The 16,561-nt window shown below is 48.0% G+C and overlaps 1 protein-coding gene across 1 annotated transcript in view; it reads left to right on the forward strand.

Moving 5' to 3' along the window:
• The first annotated feature begins 15,244 nt into the window (after positions 1 to 15,244).
• The window catches only part of UBE2R2 (ubiquitin conjugating enzyme E2 R2), a 48,909-nt gene continuing 47,592 nt past the window's right edge, over positions 15,245 to 16,561 (forward strand). The window contains exon 1 of the mRNA XM_071730136.1: positions 15,245 to 15,627. Coding sequence (XP_071586237.1) covers positions 15,451 to 15,627 — 177 coding nt within the window. The 5' untranslated portion in view covers positions 15,245 to 15,450. The remainder of the gene's footprint in view (positions 15,628 to 16,561) is intronic.

Genomic DNA, 16,561 nt, shown 5'->3' on the forward strand with positions numbered 1-16,561 from the left:
CAGCACATCCACAGGGCTTAGCATCACATGCAGATGCTTCCCCACAGGCAAAGGTAGCTCCTGCTCAGGGCTCTCCTCACCAGACCTTTCCATCCATCTCTTACCTTCCTTGGCCACCCCATGGCCACAGCTGTTTTACTCCAGCCCCCCCAAAACATGATCTCAACGATAACACCAGGAGCAAGGCAAAGACATGTTGGAGCTACACAAGGATGCATCACTTCTCAGTGTGGCCTTTGTCACAGAAATGAGTAGCTAATGAGGAGTCTTCACGAAGGCCAAGATGGGGGGACCACATCATAGCAAAGAGAAAAGGTAAAGGAGATGTTTGCAGCCACTAAGGCTTTAAACAAACCCTCAAGGACTTCACCTCAGGATTCACACAGGCAGCCACCACGTTCCTGGCAGCCACCAAAAGAAAAAAGGCCCCAAGAGAGTTGTAGCCCAGCTCCTAGCTTGGGCATTACCATCTCCTCACCCCTGGGATGAGGTCTGAGGAATGCCAAGGTCCCTCCTGGCACTTGGAGACCACCTAGGCAGAAGAGAACTCTGTTGGTTACAATGACTCCGAATCACCACTCATTGCTGGCATGAATGAGGGGTTTTTAAGTCTCATCTGGTTCATAAAGGTCTCAGCAGTCTGCATGGGGATGCAGGGGGTGATTTGCATCTCCCCACCAGGGGCAGCAGAGGCTCCAAGACTTTATAAGGGTAAAGCCAAAGATCATGGGACGGTGTCAGACTGAGAACCCTCCTTTGTGAGTCATATGGTGGGAGGGTATCCTTCTCCTCCCTAGGCACAAAGCCAACCAACCAACCAACCAAAAAATCTGAAAGGTGAAAAATCCAAAGAGAACTAAACCAACCCATACCTGTAGGTCTGGGGTGGAGAGGGAGAGACTGATTTTGACTGTCCAAAGTCACTGGCTCTGGCAACTGTCTCTCAAAACCGTAATGAATTAACACAAAGAGAAGTATTTAGAAATTGACATGTTTTGTAAGGAGATGGCTGCATTTTGCCTCCTTTAAAATCACCATTTTCCTTTTTGCATAGATTGGTTTATGTCCCATGTTTTTATTTTCTGGTTGCTTTTTTCTGCTTTCTGACAGGCTAGAAAGTGAATTTCTCTGTTTTCTGAGCTGTTGCTGTGGCCGTGACATACAGCAATTTAGCAACAAGGAGGAGATACCTTTTTTTTTTTTTTTTTTTTTTTTTTGGTGATAGTAAGAAACAGCCTGCAGCCTCCAAAAATCACATCAGAGACCCTGAATGTGGGGAAATGCTCTGACTCCTTTCTCTTGCACCTGTGCCATATTTTGTCTGTGATGGCTGATTTGCCTTGTCTGTCCCACCTATAAAAGCCCTCAGCAAACTCCCTGCAGAAGAATACCCCCTAAAAAAAAATAAAAATAAATAAATAAATAAATAAAATTCAATCCCCAGGGTACCTCCTGAGACAAGATGTAGTGGAGAGAGCCAGGAACATGCAAAGGTAGCTTTTATCTATTCATGGCTTAAACCTGAGTGCTTAAACCACCTTCCCTCCCTTTCAGCCAAAGTCAAACCACGTGGCACCAGGGAAACATCAGCAGAGGTGATGATAATTATGGTGATGGTGATGATGACTTAATTAACTGAAATGTTCATGAACACCTGACTCACATTTTTATATGACTCTTTTTTTTATTTGTCCCATCCCCCCCTCCCCAGAAACTACTCAGGATAAGTTTGATCCATCCTTGTTCACCTGATGGAAAAACTGAGGCAGAGCAGTGGTGGGATTTGCTGGGGTGAAAAAAAGCTGAGCCAAGGCCAACATGGATATTCAGCAAACTCCTTCACAGTTCCCCGTTTTACTCTTCCTTCCCACAGAAACAGGTATAATGCAATTGTGTTGTCTGTCTATTTGCCAGATCCCTCCTCGTTGATGGTTTTTAACCCATGGGCACAGACTCACCCCCACATGTGGGTGTTTCAGTCAGGTTTTGTGGAAACAGCTGGGAGGAGAAAGGCCAAAGTCTTCCTCCACTGGGAGGAAGGTAGCAGGGCACACTGAACCACATCACTTGCTACCCAAGACTCCACACAAGAGGGTGCTCTCAGAAACCAGCTTCAGAGCTCTGCAGCTCCAGGAACATCTTGCAGTAGTCTTACCCTGTGGGTGTTGAGCCTGTTCCCCTGGGCTTCTCTTCTCCACAGGGATGAGTCCTGAGCCTCACCCTACAGGGTCCTTTGGGGCAGGAGGGACAGTGAGGAGCACCCTGGCTTTGGGCTGGGATGAACCCCTCTTCCCCAGTCCCTACAGCCCCTGTAAGGCAGCTCTGTGAGGTCAGAGATGCCTTCCCTATCAGGGAAGATTCCCCTGAGGTCTGTGTGAAGGTCCTTCCACCAAAACAAAAACTGGGAACCAACTTTGAGAATCTGGTAAATCTGCTTTGTCACCTACCCTTGCTTAGACACCCTGGACAGACATGCCTCTAGGTGAGCCTGCTGAAGGCTGCAGAGGGAGCTGAGGTGTTGTGCTGTCTCATAGCTTTGTGCTGCCCAACATCCACTTAATTCCAAAAATCCCGGATGCCCAGACATGGGGGTGAAAGGCACACCTGAAACTCCCAGCTGGAAGCTCTCCCTTGGATACCCCATCCCACCCTGCTGTGGTTTACCACGTCGTACAGAAAGCTTCCTTGCCCTAGGTGATGAGCTCTGTCTCCAAACAGGCTGGTTAAAGCACCTCAGTTTTATGCTGGAGAAGAATGATGTGGCTGTCATTTGGGGTTTCCTTTGCCTTCCCTGTGCTTAGTGTGAGTGGAAACACAAGGAGACAGATCCCTGAGGCAGCAGGTCTCACAGTCCAGGAGAGGACAGCAGTGGCACCCACGGGTGAACGTACAGTCACAAGATACTTTGAAGTCACCTGGGAGATGGTGAACATATGGCTTTGGGGCATTTTCCTTTCATTTGCCTTTTAAACAACCTGGGGGGTTGTACCCAAGACTCATGGTGCTTTTTGTGATGGGGGTGGAGACAAAAGAGAAACCATCTTCAGGTGCTTATAACACCAGAAGGTCTCCATGTCCATAGAAGGAACAACTGTGAAGGCTGGGACTCTTTTGTTCCCAGAAGACATCCATGGGAAAGGCTAAGGTAGAGCCTACAAAATTATAAGGGATAGAAAAGGACAATCATCTCCACTAAAAGGAGATTAATATTAGCAGGTAGCAGGATCAAAAAAAAGACACCAACCAACCAACAAACAAACAAAAACCAAAAAAAAACCAAAACCAAAGGAAATCATTCTGACCCAAACAGGTCATTACATTGGGCAGCTGTTTGTCACAGGATGTTGCAAACACTTAAAATTTACTTATCTTCAAAAATAACTAAGCGAATTAATGGGAGAAAAATCTTCTGAAGACTATTAAATACAAGAACACCTCTGACTCAGAGACTGTAAGTCACAAAAAAATGTCAGAAGTCAAAAAAACATTCTGGGGAAGTATCACTTGTCTTTCTGTCCTTCCAAAGGTGAACTTCCACAATGAGAGATGAGTGGCTAGATTGGTCATCGGGGGTCACTTCTATACTTAAGGACCCCAATGCTGAAATGTGGCATCAGCCACGGGAGGTTTGTTGCCCACCTGCATGAATCTGCCCCAAGATCTCACTGGTGGGCTGTGCAAAGCATTTTCTGGAGACACCAGGTCCAGGGAGGGGGACAGATGGAACCCTCAGGTGGGGAAAGGAGATAGCACCCATCAGGACCCATGCAGTCAGGTCCCTGGAGATAGGACAAGAGTGAGGAAATTGCTCTGTGCAATGCCTTGATAGGGCACCAGCTGCTGGGTCTTGAGATGAGAAACCAAGCCTGAAGGCCATGAGATAAGGGGAGGCCAGAGAGAGAGAAACCAGCCCCTGACCGTGCACTGGGCATTTCCAGATGTCCTTTTTAGTTTCCTGTAACACAGGAAAACAAGATCAAAAAGGAAAATACTAAAAGCAAATAATATATACCCTGAGCAGGCACAGACCAAACCAGCTGCCCCAAACCCAGCTGCAGGGTCTGATGTTCTGAGCAGGGCATGGCATGTGCATTATCTTCATGGACTTCATGACCAAGATACCCTGAGAGTGGGATGCTGAAAGCACTGGTAGCAGCAGAATTCAGAGTCATCCCAATGGGTGGTAGCACTTTTCTATCTTTTGGACTGCTCTCAAATGTGTGTCTATTGAAGTGACAAGTCCTTTGCTCCCCAAGCAGTCTCCTAATTTGGAAGCCATCTACTACCCCCATATTACTATGGATCCATTGAAGGGAAAGAATATCATCTTCACACCAAGGGCTTTGCAAAGTGTTACCATCCCTCTCTCAGCTTGCAAAGTGTCCCTTATGAAACCAGCAGCAGTATCAGCAGAGAGCCTCTAAGTATTGGATCTTGCTCTGCAGCCATCTCCAATGTCAGCAGCTTGCTGCTGACCACATCACAACCAGCTGCCCACAAAATGCAGTCACTATGAGAGAAGCCTCATGTTGTCTCCTGCTTTGCCAAGTCTTTGGAAATACCTTCAAAGAGGAGAGCAGCTGCGAGTGTCACAGGTTCTATATATTCCCATGTCTTGTGTTAGGAGAGCCCAGATAAAATATTAGTTGAATGTTTTTTATTATTTATTAATTAGAATATTAAAAGTAAAGCAGAGTATTTTCATTATGCTCTTTTATCAAATCCTTCAGCAGCTTTTGTGAATTTTTAGGCAGAGTAGATGTGAAAGAAGCATGTATGTATAAATATTTCATGTCTGTGTGAAAGACATGATGTTGATGAGTCTAAACAAAAAGGACAGTGAGGCAGCAGAATGTATGGAACAGTATTTTCACTTATATGAAAAACAAAACAGAACAGGAAAGTGTCCTATGATGAAATCAAATTTGGAAACAGCTCCAGAAGGAACAGGTTTGTACAGCTAGAGGACAAGCTGGGAACAATATTACTAAACCCTCCCTTCTAATTTATTTTGCTCATAAATGATCAGGTAAATGAAAATATGCATCACTCTAGGGAAAAAATGCATTTCTGAAGCTGAGCATGTGTTTTGCTGCTGAAGGAGGGATCTAAGTGCCCTGGCAATGCTTACCAGTGATGCACTTAAAGGAAAAAAAAAAAAAAAGATAAATGTATTAAAAATAGATGCTGAGAGAAGAATATGCTTGAGATGGAGGAAAGCTTTTATCCAAGTTTTGTGGCCTTCATAGAATTTTGTCTGCTTCTTTGCAAAGAGATGGATTTTCTCCCTGTAAGGTGCCCTCTGCTTCCTCTGGTTCACATTTTGCAGCCCCTGCTTTGTACATTCCCTACAGAGGGAGATGCTCCCAGGTTTCCACCCCATGGAGATCACCATGACAGGCAGCCAGTCCCTGAACCAGGAGTGTTGTGAGACTCAGAAGAACTTTCTTCTCCCCCTTGCTTGTCTTCTGCAAAATGCTGTCCTTTCTCACCATAGCTTTTGCCCAGAAACAAAGAGCTGGCTGGTCTGAAGGAAAAACTGCTGCCCTGAAAGTGGGGCCCAGTGTGCCAGAAGCCAACCCAGACACAGCTGAGATATTTGCTTTAATACCCAGCTGTGCACAGGAAAGGCAGCTGGGTGGTATTGCTCAGTTTCCTGAAACACAGGGGGCACTTCTATACACAGAAACCTGTGAAATTACTTTATCTCTCATTATATTCCATCACTCCTATAGCTGAGTGGTTGATTTATTCATCACTTCCCTTTAAAGTGACAATGCTTAAGAATTTCCCAATGCATGCCCAGAGAGTGTGCTGCTGGGATGTTAATATGGTAAATCTAATTAGTCGGTGTCTTTTACCTAGTACTAAAGGCTATAACCAAGATAATTTGGGGAGAGTACTTCCTGCCATGTTTTCAATCTGTCTTGCAGGCCTATGTTTCAAGCACAGGCTGTTGACTACTGGGGACCTGTTTTTCTCTAATTCTTGCTGCTTCAGAATGATGTAAGATGTGTATTTATTCATGTCTGTTTGTTCTCTTTTATGCGATTTTCCCCAGAATTTTTATTTATTGCAATTAATAACCAACATCAAAACCAGGGTCTGATGTACCCACTCAGGAGTCCACCAAGCAGCTGCTCTATGGGCTCCAGCTCCTTCACCCTGATACCAGTGCCTGCCTAATCCACATGGCTCACCCTGAGGAATGGGGACAGCTGGAAATGGTCACCCTCTCTGAAAGGAAAGCACAGTCCTGCAGAGCTGACACTTCAGCAGAGATGAAGGTAAAGCACTGAGGACATAAGCTGGTGCCTCTCCCAGAGTACACCCAGGGTCTGATGCCAGTGATGTTGGAGGCTGTGGCATCCCAGCCACATCAGAATGATTGAGACAGGGGCATTTCAGCAAGAATAACCTAAAATGCTGTTCCCTGTTGCAGAAACTGTTGCTGGGACCAAACCATATGGATATCTGATTTATATCCCCATCAAATTTTTGCTTTGGAGGGTGACAACAGTGACTTAGAGCTCCAACAGCAATTAGATCTCTGAGGACCACAGCACATCCCACCACTGCTGTGTGCAGCTGGAGGACAGTCCCTGTTGCCAGCAGGTGGAACAGGCTCACTGAGCCCAGAACAGGAGGTGTAAGCTGACCTGAACAGTTGGTTACACAAACTCTTTGGAAATGCAAACCACTGTCTGACAGGCATAAGGTCAAAGCTGTCACCCTCCCCAGGCCCTGGAATCACAGCTGAAATAGCATTGTAATGTGCTTATAATTTATTCATCCACTGAATGAGAGCAGCAGCAGGCATTTTGATGGCACTCTTTTATCAAACCCCTGTGATGGACTTCATCCATTTTAAAAGAGCAAACTGGAGTAGAGAGGGAAAAAAAAAAAAAAAAGGGGAAAAAAAACCCAACAACTTTATTCCGTTCACATTTAAACAAGTGGTGAAAAGGGCAAATCAAAATCAGGTTAAAAAACCTCCACAAAGTGTCTTTTTTCTCTACGTTTTTCTTCTGCTTTGCTCTGAATTTTCAAAACTTTGCATATCTCTGCTGGTGGCTACTTTGATGCAGGAGGCTCCTGCTAACCCTGCTGCTGCCAGCTGGTGCTCAACAACAACATCTTTTCATCCTTGTGATGAGTTCTGCCTGAGGATTGTTATGCCCCATTTTCAGGAGAAGGAGAGCCAAAAGGTGAATCGTAGAGACACTTTTATTCTCAAAGATTCACAGTTGCTTCCCTTGACTACTCTGCTCCTCAAATATTCAGGAACTGAATATATAGGAACAAATATAGGAACTTTTCCTGCAGAAAAGGACTTGGGGGTGCTGGTGGACAAAAAGCTGGACATGAGCCAGCAGTGCCTGCTTGCAGGCCAGAAAGCCAATTGCATCCTGGGCTGCATCAAAAGAAGCTTGACCAGCAGATCAATAGAAATGATTCTGCCACTTTGCTCTGCTCTGGTAAAACCTCACCTGGAGTGCTGCATCCAGCTCTGGAGCCCTCAATACAGGAAGGACATGGATCTGATGGAGCAGGTCCAGAGGATGGCTACAGAAATGATCAGGAGTCTGGAACACCTCTTGTGTGAAGACAGTCTGAGGGAGCTGGGGTTGTGCAGCCTGGAGAAAAGAAGGCTCCAGGCAGACCTAATAGTGCCCTTCCAGTGTCTGAAGGGACCCTACAGGAAGGCTGGAGAGGGACTGTGTGCAAGGGCTTGTAACGATAGGACAAAGGGCAGTGGTTTTAAACTAGAGAAAAATAGGTTTAGATTGGATGCTAGGAAAAAATTCTTTACCATGAAGGTGGTGGAAAAATGGAACAGGTTGCCCAGGGAGATGGTTGAGGCCTCATCCCTGGAGATACTCAAGGTGAGGCTCATTGAGGCTCTGAGCAACCTGACCTGGTTGAGGGTGTCCCTGCAGTAGGCAGGGGCTGGGCTAGATGACCTTTAAAGGTCCCTTCCAACCCAAATTATTCTCTGATTCTATGAACCTATATAGATGTCAATATGGACATGAGCACTCTTGTACACCAGTTCTCTCCTTTGGGAGGTGAACATAAGCCCATGCAGTAGTGCTGCACTGCTCACTTGGGCAGCAGAGTAGGTAACTAAACTTTGATTGACCCTTGCTAGACGCTTGGGGAGTTTTTTAGGAAATCTTTCCTTGGCAGTAGTGCCTGAGCTGAGACCCATCACCATGGTGCCACCTTCCATTTTCTGCCCGTTCATCTGGAACTGAGGTTTCTCAAGGAAATAAAAGAACTTCAGATTTCTCTGTCACTGGTCCCTCCAGGGCTGAGAAACCAACATGAATAAATCCCCTTGGCCCACAGGCAGCATGTGCTGCTGCAGTGGGAATAATGGGCAGCCAACACCATAAAGGCTTTGGCTGGAAATCTGCATCCAGTCTGGGCAATAGCAATCCACAAAGGAGAGGGAGGGAGTAATCCTGGCCCCTCTGTCTTCTGTATCCCCATTTGGACAAGAAGAAACAGGACAAGATTCAGGTGTAGGGTTGAGCTGGGCATGACACACATTGGCCTAGGAGCAAGTGAATCTTGACTATGGGAAGTTTGAAGGACAAATAATAAAGAACAAGCTGGGCAAATATGTCTTGGGCTGCTCAGGACAAGGGGATACTTCCTTGGGGCAGTAGGGTGATGATGTAGACCTCCAGATGGATGTACTCCTGGACAGTACAGCCCAAGGAATAGCTATTGGTAGTTTGAGTTACAAAGACCTCCTCGGAAGGCTGTAAGCTGAGGAGAGCTCCTATCCCCTTCCTGATCTTCATCACAGGAGCATCCATCTGATGTGCTGGGGTTGAGACAGTGTTACAGTACACTCCAGAGTCCCCAGGATCCCTGCTGATGCCTCACCAGGACAGAGGAGCAGGGAGAAGGTAGCAGGAGAGAAGACGGTGGTGTCTTTTAGCCCAGGAGAGTTTGTTTCCCTAGGGAAAGGAGCAAACACCTCATCCTTTTTGCTGCTCAGGAAAGAAATTGGAATGAGTGCCAAAGAATATTGTGTGAGATGATCCTGCCCCAAGAGCAGAGTCATGTAGGAGGAACTTGTCCCATCTTCCCACTTCTTGTCCCCCTTCTCTGTCAGCTCATGGGGCAGTAGACCTCTAATGTGACACCAAGATGATGTTTGCATTTTCAAAGCTTCTAATAATCAGAAGACTTAACATTCAGTTCGCCATACTTCATGAATTTGGCTGGCAGGAAGATAGATAGATAGATAGAGAGAGAGAGAGAGAGAGATAAAGAGATAGAGAGATAGAGAGATAAAGAGATAGATAGAGAGATAGCTGAGAAAGAGGGATATAAAAACAAATAATGAGAAAAAAATGAAAAGAACTCGAAGAGAAGTTTTCTTTTCAAATTTATGTAAGGCACCAGTGACATCTCAAGGTCCAGTTTACAGTTATAAGTTCCACTGCTGGAACATGAATTAATGGCATGTGTGGCCTTCTCCTCTCCTGGTGATGCTTCCCCTACCTGGACCCATGCATTCTCATGCCAGATCCTATTTCTTGTTCTCTAAGCCCAAAGTACAAAAATGATTCCTTCAGGTTAAAAAGAAAAAAGAAAGTGGAGATGAAGAGGGGGCTTTATGTTTTGTGACAGAGCATCGAGACCCCTGCTTGCAGGCAGCCAGTGACCATCCATGGGAAAGCAGCTAAAGGAAGAGGAGGCCAAGGCTTAATTCCTTCATCATGATATGTATATAGGAGCTGATTAGAGGGAATTGCTGTACAATAAATCAAAATTACAGTTTGTACAATAATTTGTACAATTTTTACAATAATTACAATTTTTGTACAATAATCTCAGGACAGCCTGGGCTAGGGGAAGGGGACACCATGCAGAGCAGCTGAGCATCCCTCATGGGCAGAAGTGCTGGCAGGGGCCCCTGAGGGCTCTGACCAGGCTTTAAGGTGCCCTGTTGCCTCATCAGTTCCTGTTTTCTGTGAGCAGTGAATGCTTTTGTGGGAGGAAGGGAAAAATTTGAAAGGATGGAAGACTAATATTCACTCTAAAAGCAGACCTAATGGAAAAATTTAAGCTTGCCCTTTTGAATACACCGAGGCTTTTTTTATTTTCTGCCTTGCATGATTACCTCTTTCATTAGAATTCAAGACAGGCAGCAGGCAGAGATAAGTCTTGAATAGTTCCAAACTTTGCTTTTTCCATCTCTCCCAGCATTAGGCTGAAACATTTGTCTGAAATGTTTGTTTCAGACCAAGCCAAAGGTATTTCCATTACCATAGAAATAGGGGCTGCACAATCCCAAAAGAGTTCAGCTTCTTCACGTTGAATAAGTCCAACATTTTCCATCAAGCCCGAGCAGAGCCACGTTTCAGCAAAGCTGGGATGTCACGTTAATACACAAGAACAGGCAGGTGCTTGTTGGCTGACACTGGCAAGGAAGGTCACAGCATGTCCCTTCAGGTCAGATACATTATTATACTTGTTAGCCACGAAAACAGAGCACATGGAGGGGCCTCTGGAAGCACATGCTGGGGTTGAGTCACTTGGAAATGGTGATTTAACATGGCTCTAAACCTTTGGCATTTCAGAGCTGGGGACAGAGGTGTGAATGGAGACGACAGGGCTGGTGGAGCAGGGAGCAGTGAGGAAGCATAGGTGGCTGGGACTGGGCTGTCTGGTTTGGGAAGAACAGGGAAGAAACTAAAGACTCATTCCTCACCCCCATAGCAGGGCCAGATGGGGCATGGCAGGCAGAGGTGAAGCATTTTCTCTCTCCTGGAGGAATCACTGCTGAGAGCATCACGTCTCCCAGATGTAGCTCAGACACTGAGGTGCTGAGAAACCCATCAGTGCTGGAAGCACCCAGCAAGCCTAGCAGCAAAGTCAGAGCATGACTTCAATTCACATGTCCTGTCAGTTTACTTGACTTAATATTGATGAAATAATAAGTCTGTCAACCCAAGACACAAATAAGAGCCCAATTCTGAGCACCACTAAACACACCCAGGATGGTATAGCTCAACCACACAGAAGCTCTTCAACCAGTGATGCTTTGGCCCCACAAGTGTTTGTGATCCATCCTTCTAACACCCAGGTTGAGGATGTGAGAACAGAATTTAGCAGCTTTCTGTAAATCTGAGCTCAGTCCCGGGTGGTTAGGAGTGAGTGACAGTGGCTGACCTGTGCCTGCATGAACAGGAACACGTGCTTTTTCACAGCATAGCTGGGCAATCTGGAGATGGATGAGGGATGTTCCTCCAGATTACTACTGTGGCAGTGAGGAAGAGTTCATCCCAGCTACAAAGAAAACATTTTGCCAGTGTCTGAGAGGACAGCTTCAAAGTGAGGTATGATTTTGCAAGGGTCTAGGCCACCAGCATGTCAAGATTTGCAATTTGGAATGATAGAATCATTTAGGTTGACCTTTAAGATCATCAAGTCCAACCAAGCACAGCATGGAGACAGCCACAAAACCTGGACTGGCTATCAGTGCCAGCGTTGGAAAATCTTTGGAAGGGGTGTTGGGGGCTTCCCTTAGAAAAAAACAGAGAGGCTGAAGGGGGGCATTGGACCAGTCACCATCACTGGTCCATCAAAAAATTTGTCCTGGTGACAGCTGTCACTCATGGAAAACAGTCTGCCTCCTGCTATCCTTCCTGGGCAAAGGTTTGGAGAAGGAACAGTGGCAGCCAAGTGCCAGGTAGAGACTTCAAGGTCCATGTGCAGGCTGCCCCAGCTGCATGATCCCCCACCAATGCATAGAGACTCCACCTTTGGTCCCATGCTTTTGGGAAAGTCCACAGCTCTGGAAAAGACAGGTGTGTCTAATGGTCACCCATGACCACAGGGCTGTCCTCAGGTTGGGAAAGCAGAGGTAATGGTGGCAAGAGAGAAGTCAAAGCTACCTAAGAATGTGGGGATGATGGGACACGTCATCAAACCGGTTTGCCCAAGGAGGAGTCCACCTCTGTGAGGTGGACTAAGCTCTGACACATGCAGAATGCCATGAAAAAATGGGTTAAGGTATCTCAAACATGAGGTGTCCAGTGAATCCCATTCCTTTCTACGTGGTAACTGTGGTACTCTTGTTATTGTTAGAATAAATGTCCTTCCTCTCTGATTGTCACTGTGTTGTTGGATGAAGCAACACTTTGCAGCATGAGTCCCACAGTCTAATAAAATAAGTATTCTCCATTCACTGTTCCTACTTTCTGGACAGTCCCTGTTGACTGTCCCTTTGTTTTTCCTGTCTTTGAGCACTTTGTTTTCTTAATTAATTCTCTGAAGTAAACTATCTTTATAGAGAAAGAAATATCTCCATACACAGCATCATCTCAGGATATTTTACCATTTCATCCCTGGACTCCATGTAATCTGACACTACAGATTTTTATTAAGGCATTACACAATTTTCATTTTTATTAATCCCCAATTTTTATTTGACCTCAAGTCCTCAAGCAGTCGATATTTCCTTCAAATAATTCTGACATTTACAATTAACTTAGAATTCATTGCATCCTGTTAGTCATTCAGTTTTATAGAATCATTGAATTGAGGAATGGCTCATATTGTAAAAGACCTTTGAGTCCATGAAGTCCAACCATCCACACAGCACTGCCAAACCCACCACTGAACCAAGTCTCTCAGCACCACAACTCCACGGCTTTTATTATTCCAGTTAGAACCACATTAATTCTTTAATTCAAGGGATTTTCATCACCTTCTCTCTGTCAGGGTTGTTACATCTTTATTATTTCCCCTTTCCTGACTGAAGTAAGATGTCCATGTTGCAAGAATATCCACATGGGGTATTTCTTGATGGTCTCATGTGGCAGGGGAATGCATTATTGAAACCCATATTATATGAAACCCATACTTTTATGCTCATCATCTCAATGTACTTCTGGCAATGAGGGGCTCAGAACTGAACACTGTATTTGAGGTTTGGCCTCACCAGTGCCCGGTACAGGGGATCACTTCCCAAGCCCTGCTGGCTACAGTCTTGGTGATACAAGCCAGGATGCTGTGAGCCTTCTTGGCCACCTGGACACATATTGACTCATATTCAGCTGCTGTCAACCAGCACTCCCAGGTCCTTTTTCCCTGGACATCTTTCCAGTCACTCTTCACCAAACCTGCACAATTGCCTGGGGTTGCTGTGACCCAGTGCAGGACCTGGCACTTGGCCTTGTTGAATCTCATACAGTCGGCCTTGGTCCATCAGTCCAGCCTGCCCAGGTCCCTCTGCAGCCCCTTCCTACCCTCAGGCAGATCAACACTCACCCAGCTTGGTGTCGCCGGCAACGAAATCTGGATGCACTCAATACCCTTGTCCAGATCATTGATAAAGATATTAAAGGTGTTATCTTGCTTCCTGCATAAAAGTTTTTCACCCTTAACCAGGACGACGAAAGGGGGGGAAGACTCAAAGCTGCATTTTCTGCCCATAGCTCCCATAAGTGGATCCCATGGAAATGACCCCCATGGGAGGGTAGCAACTCTGCTCCTCCTCAGCTGCTTCTGGGGAGCTGCTGCCTGACTTTTAGGGTATGGTGCTGCTTAATCTCTTGGTCAGTGGAACAGAGTGCACCCTCAGCAGGTCTGCCAACAACACTGAGCTGTGTGGTGTGGAGGAGATGCTGGAAGGGAGGGGATGTCAGCCAGAGGGACCTTGGCAAGCTTGGGATGTGAACCTCATGGAATTACACAAGGACACAGTGCAAGCTCCTGCACCTGGGCTGCAGCAGCCCCAGGGACAAACATCAGCTGGGCAGGGAATGGATTTGAGAGTAGTCCTGAGGAGAAGGTTTTGGGAAGGTTGCTTGGTGAGAAGACCAACGTGGGACAGCAATGCACTTCCAGCCCAGAAAGCCAACCATGGCCTGGGATTTACCAAAAAAAGTGTGTGGGCAGCAGGGAGAAGGAGGGGATTCTGCCCATCCACTCCACTCCACTCATGAGGCACCTTCCCCCCTCTGGATCCAGTGTCCAGTTTGGGAGCTGCCAACACGGGAAGGACATGGAGCTGTTTGAGGAGACCATGGATATGAGGAGAGGGCTGGAACACCTCTGCCATGGAAACAGGCTGAGAGAGCTGGAGTTGTTCAGCCTTGAGAAAAGCTTGGAGCACCTTCCAGTACCTGAAGGGGATCCAGGAAAGCTGGAGAGGGACTTTTTATCAGACCATGGAGAGACTGGACATGGGGAGTGGTTTCAAACTGAAAGAGGGGAGATTTAGGTAAGATATTAGGAAGAAATTCTTCACTATGAGGCTGGTGAGATGCTGGCCCAGGATGCCCAGGGAAGCTGTGGCTGCCCCATCCCTGGAAGTGTTCAAGGCCAGGTGGGATGGGGCTGGGAGCAACCTGGTCTGGTGGAAGTGTCCCTGCCCATGGCAGGGGGTTGGAATCAGATGATCTTTAAGGTCCCTCCCAACCCAAACCGTTCCACGATTCTGTGAGTTTAAGGTCTCCTCACCAGGTCCAAATTCTTCTTCCTAAACTTCCCAGCCACCCCCAGTTCAGGATTTTTCCTGTGCTGTGGGGACACTAGGAGCAGGATCTCTCCAGGAGCCAGCGTGTGGTGCCACAGAGGGCAGGAGATTCCATATCCATCCCGGAGGTAACTGCGGGCGTTTGGAGAACTCCCCAGCGAGCTGGGATGAGCCCTGGCCCCAGCACAAGAGCCCGGAGTCGAGTCAGTAGGATAAAACGAGCAGGTTAGGGAGAAAACAAGCAGGTTTGAGATAAAACAAGAAGGTTTGGGATTAAACAAGCAGTGGGGTAAAACAAGCAGGTTTGGGACACAACAAGCAGGTTTTGGATAAAGCGAGCAGGTCTGGGATAAAACGAACATGTTTGGGATACAACAAGCAGGTTGTGGATAAAACGAGCAGGTCTGGGATAAAACGAACAGATTTGGGATAAAACGAACAGGTTTGGGATACAAACAAGCAGGTTTGGGATACAACAAGCAGGTTTGGGGTAAAACAAGCAGGTTCTCGTTTCCTATGCAAACTCGCTTCTCAAAAATAACTCTTTTTATCAAAACCCCTCTCTGAGTTGACTACCTGCCCACCACCCCACCCTCTGACCCCCGCACCCCTTCCCTCAGGCGCTGGGACCGCGCTGCCCCTTTAAGGGGGCGGTGCGAGGGGGCGTGTCTCGCGGCGGTGCGGGGCGTGTCTCGCGGCGGTGCGGGGCGTGTCTCGGCGCGCTGAGGTCAGCGGCCAAGCGGGCGCCGTCACAAAAGGAAGTGGCGGCGGCGGCGGCGGGGGCTGCGGGGCCCGTCAGCACGGGGAGGGGCGGGGGCCCGCGGGGCAGCGCGGCGGCGGCGGAAGAGGCAGCGGCAGAGGAGGCAGCGCGGGGTGGCAGCAGCAGCGGCGGCTGCGGCGGCGTTGGGGCGGCGTTGGGGCGGCGTTGGCCGCGCCGCGCCATGGCCCAGCAGCAGATGAGCAGCTCGCAGAAGGCGCTGATGCTGGAGCTGAAGTCGCTGCAGGAGGAGCCGGTGGAGGGCTTCCGCATCACCCTGGTCGACGAGTCCGACCTCTACAACTGGGAGGTGGCGATCTTCGGGCCCCCCAATACCCTCTACGAGGGCGGGTACTTCAAGGTACGGCCTTCCAGGCGTCCCACCCGCCCACCGGGCCTCACGACACCGCGGTGGTCCCGAGGAGCTGCCGCTGGGGCCTGCACACGCTCCCCCTCCGCCTGCCCCGGGCCTCTTTGTCGGGCCCCGGTGGGGCGGTGGGCCCAGGGCTGCTGCCAGACCCTCCGCCCCCCGCGGGAGGGGGCTCGGGGCCTGCGGGAGGAAGGGAAGGAGAGAGGGAGGCCGGGGAACCCTCGGTGGTGCCCCGCCAGCTGCTCCTCTTCCTCCCGCTGCCCAGTGGTGGGGGACGGGGAGGGTCCGCGTAGCGGGATGGGGCCCTGTGGGACCCCCCCTCCTGACCCCCGGGGTGCGTTTTGGGGAGACAGCGGTCTCTTCCCTGGAGTTTCCCTCCCTCGACCCTAAGGAACGGCAGGTACCTCAGGGCAGGGTGTGAATTCTTCCACCTCCAAGTTGTCCTCTTGGCTCTGGTCTCTTTTATTTAAAGGTAGGGGGGCTTCCCGGCCTTCCCTCGCTGGCCTCCCCCTTTGCACAGGGGCATACGGTGTAGGATGGGTAATTCAGGATAAAGGCTGTTTCTTCCTCAAAACTTTATGGTACTTCAGGACTGTTTTCAGTGGTTATTTTTTGCCCCCTCCCCCCGCCCCCGTTTTCCTTTTCTTCCTTGCCAAACTTTTTGAGCACAGCCTTCGAAGGGCTATGGCAGAACTGAATTGGTGAAGGTAGATACATGCTTTAAATTTGTCTCTCAGATTTCCTGGTAATCAAAGGAAAAAAAACAGAACACCAGGAACTTTTGTGGTTGTTATTTCCCTCCTTTTAAATACAGTAGGCAAGAAATCTGGTGCTGCTGTGCTCTCCCAGAAGTGAGCAGACTTAAGCTCTCAAAACAGATGGAGGAGGTGAAGAAGCTGCACATTTTTCTTAAAACAAGCAGTTA

Source organism: Heliangelus exortis, chromosome Z (genome assembly GCF_036169615.1).
Source record: "Heliangelus exortis chromosome Z, bHelExo1.hap1, whole genome shotgun sequence".
Taxonomy (NCBI): Eukaryota; Metazoa; Chordata; class Aves; order Apodiformes; family Trochilidae; genus Heliangelus; species Heliangelus exortis.